This window comes from Sinocyclocheilus rhinocerous, unplaced genomic scaffold (genome assembly GCF_001515625.1).
Source record: "Sinocyclocheilus rhinocerous isolate Xijiao unplaced genomic scaffold, SAMN03320098_v1.1 scaffold2808, whole genome shotgun sequence".
NCBI classification, from domain to species: Eukaryota; Metazoa; Chordata; class Actinopteri; order Cypriniformes; family Cyprinidae; genus Sinocyclocheilus; species Sinocyclocheilus rhinocerous.
In genome coordinates this window covers 203,494-210,108 of record NW_015624540.1, presented here as the reverse complement: position 1 = coordinate 210,108, position 6,615 = coordinate 203,494, and the positions used below count along the sequence as shown (strand labels likewise).

The 6,615-nt window shown below is 30.7% G+C and overlaps 2 protein-coding genes across 2 annotated transcripts in view; one reads left to right on the top strand and one right to left on the bottom strand.

Moving 5' to 3' along the window:
- LOC107741070 (mesoderm posterior protein 2-like) overlaps positions 1–605 on the top strand; it is a 2,921-nt gene extending 2,316 nt beyond the window's left edge. Inside the window, exon 2 of the mRNA XM_016553663.1 lies at positions 519–605. Within this exon, the coding sequence (XP_016409149.1) occupies positions 519–605 (87 nt within the window). The remainder of the gene's footprint in view (positions 1–518) is intronic.
- Positions 606–3,056: 2,451 nt separating this feature from the next.
- The window catches only part of LOC107741007 (aminopeptidase N-like), a 13,786-nt gene continuing 10,227 nt past the window's right edge, over positions 3,057–6,615 (bottom strand). The window contains exons 16-19 of the mRNA XM_016553586.1: positions 5,328–5,495; positions 4,657–4,797; positions 4,494–4,575; positions 3,057–3,347 (exon numbers count right to left, since the gene is read on the bottom strand). Of these exons, the coding sequence (XP_016409072.1) occupies positions 3,195–3,347; positions 4,494–4,575; positions 4,657–4,797; positions 5,328–5,495 (544 nt within the window). The 3' untranslated portion in view covers positions 3,057–3,194. The remainder of the gene's footprint in view (positions 3,348–4,493; positions 4,576–4,656; positions 4,798–5,327; positions 5,496–6,615) is intronic.

Here is a 6,615-nt window from a genome sequence, read left to right as displayed (position 1 = left end):
GTGTATATGTGTGTGTGTGTGTGTGTGTGTGCATGTATATGTATATGTGTGTAGCTGACCAGACATGTGTGTGTGTGTGTGTGTGTGTGTGTGTGTGTGTTATAACTGAGATACTATTATAGTTTCTATTTTTCTATTTTTAATTTTTGTTAAATATTTTAGTAATTTTGTTCTGTGTTTTTGTCATTTTTATTAGTTTTATTAGTTATTATTATTATTATTATTATTATTAGTTATTTATTTTTTTATTAGTTAGGTTTAGTTGGTTTCCTAGGCACCTAGCTTTTAATTTTTTATTTATTTTGAACATTTATTTTATTTAAAGTAACATTTTTTATGGGTTTAGTTTTAGATTTAGTTCACTATAATAAACCTGGTTGTTGTGCTGTTATATTTATGAAATAATTTTTAATAATAATAATAATAATTCAATTATATGTATTTTAAAATTTAAATTAAATTTTTTTTTAAATGCTCCTCTTAATTTGATTAATTTGATCTGTATTTTATTTTTCCAGACTCCAGTCGAAGGTGGTTTCCATTCATTCCCAGCTCAAGATTTTTGGTTTCTCGAGCAACACAATTTCTTCCATGGACAGTGCTGATCAAAATGGACTGAAATGCACATCTTAATGCAAATATTAATTTGTGCAATGTTTTGAAAATCTAAAAATGCACAAAGTTTCCTGTGAGGGGTAGGTTTAGGGGGAGGGTTGGTGTAGGGCAATAGAATATACGGTCTGTACAGTAGAAAAAACATTATGCCTATATGGAGAGTCCCCACAAGGATAGCTGACCAGACATGTGTGTGTGTGTGTGTGTGTGTGTGTGTGTGTGTTATAACTGAGATACTATTATAGTTTCTATTTTTCTATTTTTAATTTTTGTTAAATATTTTAGTAATTTTGTTCTGTGTTTTTGTCATTTTTATTAGTTTGGGGATTTTTTTCTATATAGTTATTATTATTATTATTATTATTATTATTATTAGTTATTTATTTTTTTATTAGTTAGGTTTAGTTGGTTTCCTAGGCACCTAGCTTTTAATTTTTTATTTATTTTGAACATTTATTTTATTTAAAGTAACATTTTTTATGGGTTTAGTTTTAGATTTAGTTCACTATAATAAACCTGGTTGTTGTGCTGTTATATTTATGAATTTTTTTTTAATAATAATAATAATAATTCAATTATATGTATTTTAAAATTTAAATTAAATTTTTTTTTAAATGCTCCTGTTCTTTTTCTTAATTTGATCTGTATTTTATTTTTCCAGACTCCAGTCGAAGGTGGTTTCCATTCATTCCCAGCTCAAGATTTTTGGTTTCTCGAGCAACACAATTTCTTCCATGGACAGTGCTGATCAAAATGGACTGAAATGCACATCTTAATGCAAATATTAATTTGTGCAATGTTTGTAAGAAAATGAAAATGAAAGACTTTATATTTGTAAATGTTTGTACAGCTATTTATATTTTTCTATGTTTAAAAATATATTAATATTTATGAATCTTCTGGAAAATAAAGCCTTGAAACATCACTTTTGTGATTTGTTTTATACATACAAATGATTTCAATACTATGCCCTTTAAACAATGTACACCATAAAGCAGATCCAGTTAAGCAGCATCCTAATGAGAGACAGCTGTGATGGTCATTCCACGACGTTGTAACTCACACATTTAAGGAAACACCCCTGCAGAGTGAGCATTAATGTGGGAAGGAAAGTAAACTAACTCTCACAGGTGAGATCCTTTAATACCCCTCAGACTGTAAACGAAGCTCTGTGGGGCTCTTCTTCTGAAATGCAAGGTCTGATGCCTCTGTCAAGCTAAAAAGATAAACTGACTTGTTTCCTGATACCTTAAATTCTCTTTTATCTTGAGGAACTAGGAAAAGTTCACCCAAAAATGAAAAATTGCTGAAAATTCCATTGGACCATCCAAGATGTAGATGAGTTTGTTTCTTCATTGGAACAGATTTAAAGGAATTTAGCATTACATCACTTGCTCACCAATGGATCCTCTGCAGTGAATGGGTGCCGTCAGAATGAGAGTCCAAACAGCTGATAAAAACAACACAAATATCCACAAGTAATCCACATCTTGTGAAGTGAAAAGCTGCATGTTTGTAAGAAACAAATCCATCATTAAGGTATTTTAAATTTAAACCATCACTTCTGGCCAAAATACAAGTCCATAATCCATAATAATGCTTCCTCCATTCTGACGGCACCCATTCACTGCAGAGGATCCATTGATGATCAAGTGATGTAATGCTAAATTTTTCTAAATCTGTTCTGATGAAGAAACAAGCTCATTTACATATTGGATGGCCTGAGAGTGAGTACATGTTCAGCAAATTTAAAATTTTGGGTGAACTATTCCTTTAAGTACCCATGGTGCCAGTAATAAGGCGACATGATGAGAATCTCGCAACGTCCATGTCAGACTGCACAACAACAGCAAAAATCTTGCTGTGACTGCATTAAAGATATTAATAGCACCACTAGTGACGTGAGTGACAGCTGTTCTTCAATGTCCATTTATAAGTGGTAAAAGTCATAAGATTCTTAAAGGTGACAAGTCTGCAGCTGCTTTCAGACACCATGATAATGAATCACTTCCTCGCCCTTCCTTCCTCCCATTTGTGCTGTCTTGTCTACTTCCTCTGTTGAGTCTCTAATGACACAGAAGAATTAACCACGTTCATCTAGTTACAGAAACAAGAAGTCCTGTAATGTGCTGTTACATCTTGGCCTGTGTTATTGAAGGTCCATTCCACAGTGGATGCCGTTAGTTCATCTTTCAAAAGGCAATGAAACTACTTGTTCTATGAAGAATTGCCAATAAATCATAAATTAAGAAATGATAAGCATAAATGACAGGACATTATAAAACTGATGATTATGAACATAAAATATATTTGATGTTTATTGCAAAATATTTAAATGCATACAAATATATATATATATTTTTTTTTTAGCGAAGGAAGATTGACATCAGAATTATAAGCAACTACATAATAAAATACTGCAAAATATTTAAGTGATCTAATTTAATAATCAAACGCACAGAACAGCTGATAATCAAACTTGATAAGAAAATGTCTGTATTTATCTTCAAAATATAAATATATGTAATAATCATGTTAAGTATGAAAATATTCTACAGAAACATTTGTAATGAGAGTGATTAGGCTGACTGTTCAATCAGCCAGTTCATCACTTGCACTTTGTTTTCTGATACCCATTTAATGTTGGCTTTTGTCTGTTCAATGGCCTGCTCTATTGCTTGCGTACCAAAACTAAAACTGCTTGCTGCAATGTCCTCTTTAAATCGCTGCAACTGTGATTTGTCAAAAAAACAGAGAGAAAGAAAGGGATAAGTACACACATTTTATATATTTTGAAAATATTTACATGTAATATACATGTATATATTTATATAATTTATATTATAAATAAATATATTTAATATAAAAATATAACATATTTTTCTTAAATATATACATGCATGCGTGTGTATTTATATATAAATAATAAATATACACAGTACACACACATATATGCAAACAAAAACTTTTATTTTGGATGCGATTAATCGCGATTAATCGTTTGACCGCACTAATATATAATTATATATATAAAGAATATAGCATCACAACAGATCATTAATCTTAAGCTTAAATTTAAAATACAAAATATTACATTCATACACTGTTTAAAAGTGTGAGGTCAGTAAGATTTTTTAGAAATTAATAATTTGAAATAATTTGAAATTGACGCGTTTATTTAGCAAAGATGCATTAAATTGGTCAAAAGTTACAAAAGATTTCTATTTCAAATAAATGCTATTCTTTTGAACTTTCCATTCAACATAGAATCCTGGAAAAAAATGTCTCTTGGTTTCCAGAAAAATATTAAGAAGCACAGCTATTTTAAACATTGATAATAATAAGAAATGTTACTTGAGCATTAATCGCATCAAAAATAAAAAAATTTGTTTACATAATATATGTGTGTGTGCAGTGTATATTTATTATTTATATATATAAATACACACTCATACAGTATATATTTTGAAAATATTTACATGTAATATACATGTATATATTTATATAATTTATATTATAAATAAATATATTTAATATAACTTTCCATTCAACATAGAATCCTGGAAAAAAATGTCTCTTGGTTTCCAGAAAAATATTAAGAAGCACAGCTATTTTAAACATTGATAATAATAAGAAATGTTACTTGAGCTTTGCCATCATAGGAATAAATTACATTTTAAAATATATTACAGTAGAAAATCATTATTTTTATTTGCAACACTATTTCACTATATTACTATTTTTACTGTTTTATTAATAAAATAAACAGTATTTTGGTGAGGCTTTCAAAAGCATTTGAAAAATCATCCTGACCCTAGACATTTAAACAGTAGTGTTTTGCATTTGCTAATAAAACTTCTTAATCAAATAGCACAAACCTGTTGCAGGTCAAATTCTGTAGAAAACTTTTTTGTGATGCCTTGGATCAGTCTTCCAAAAAAGAAGGATCCATCATCATAACTATGCAGATCACATGGTAAAACATGTCAGTAGATATTATAATTACACATTTAGAAAGAAAGAAGGAAAAACAGTGCTTACTCTTTAGTTATATGTTCCCAGTTGGCTCTGACAAAGTCCCAAACCAACGGCTGCCCTATTACATTGCCTGAAATATACACAATGGCGAAGGTAACGTCCTGCTTCCTGACCAGATTTGGCTCTATTGTGAATTCCAGGTACCTTCAGAAAACAGAAGGCAATTAAATGAGCATGCATTACATGCAAAAGACTAGAGTTAAACTATTAAAATAAATAAATGAAAATAAACAGACTTCCGTCATATAGCATATACACTATATACAACCATTCACAAGTTTGGGTCAGTAAGACTTTTTTGAAATTAGTCTCTTACGCTCATCAAAGCTGCACTTATTTGATCATAAAATACAGTGAAAACATTATTGTGAAATATTATTACAATTGAAAATAACCGTTTGAATATATTTTAAAATGTAATTTATTCCTGTGACACAAAGTTGAATTTCCAGCATCTTTAGAAATTCCCATATGCTGATTTGCTGCTCAAGAAGCATTTACTATTATTATTATCATTTTCAGGATGCTTTGATTAATAGAAAATAAAAAAGAACAACATTTATTTGAAATAGAATGTCCTTACTGTCACTTTTGATCAATTTAATGCATCTTTACTGAATAAAAGCATTCATTTTTGGTAGTTTATGTTCTAAGATGCAGTATATAGGACTCGCCTGTTTAACAGCCAGGGCTCTTTAGTGCATGATAGACCATATAACAGCTTCTCTGCCTCTGCAGCAATGGTACTGTTCTTGAACATCTGCCATCCGAAATCCCACTCCTCAACACCCCCAGCCGCAATGGCATTACAGTACACAGTGATCTTCAAATTTGGGGGAATTCTTGAGTGGAAAAAATAAAAACGAAATAAATGGAACTGAACTGAACCAAACCAGAAAGATCTGAAGTGAACTGACTTGAATTAAACTGAACCATATCTGAATGAACAGAAGTAGAAAGAACTGAGATGGTTTTAGCTGAATTCTGAATCGAACTGAATTAAATTGATTAACCAAACTAAACTTCAATCTGAGATATCAATAGACTTAGAAAGAGCTTAACTGGAACTGAATTGAATTAAACTCCCATAAAAAGATTTTAAAAAGAACTAGAAATAAGTGAACTGATCTGGCTTGAACTGAATTCTGACAAACTGAATAAAATTGATTAACTGAACTAAACTAAAATCAATGGCATGGATTGAACTGGCTTGAACTGAATTCAGAGTGGAACTGAACTGAACTCCCATAAACAGATAAAAAAAGTGAAGTGAAATAACTCGAAATTAATTCTGACTTGAATTAAAAGAAAATTATTTACTGAATTAAACTAAAATCAAGAGCTAAACTGGCTTGAACCGAATTCTGAGGGAAAATTAAAGGGATAGTTCACCCAAAAATGAAAATTACCCCATGATTTACTCACCCTCAAGGCATCCTATGTGTATATGACTTACATCTTTCAGACGAATACAATCGGAGTTATATAAAAAAATTACCTGGCTCTTCCAAGCTTTACAATGGCAGTGAATGGGGGTCGAGATTTTGAAGGCCAAAAAAGTGCATCCAGGGGGGGGGGGGGGGGGGGTTAATAAAGGTCTTCTGAAGCGAAGCAATGCGTTTGTGTAAGTAAAAAATATCCATATTTAAAACTTTATAAACCGTGATCTCTAATCTCTTCAACATCTTGACCCCCATTCACATTTCATTTTTGGGTGAACTATCCCTTTAATTGAACTTAGCTCCCATAAACAGATTGAAAAGAATTAAAAAAGAAGTGAACTGAACTGACTTAAATGAAAATGAAATTAAACCAAAAATGAAAATTAGCCCATAAATTACTCACCCTCATGTTGTCCTAGGTGTATATGACTTTCTTCTTTCAGACGAATCCAGTCGGAGTTATATTAAAAATTGTCTTTGATCTTTCAAGCTGTTTAATGCCACTCAGTGGGTGTTGCCT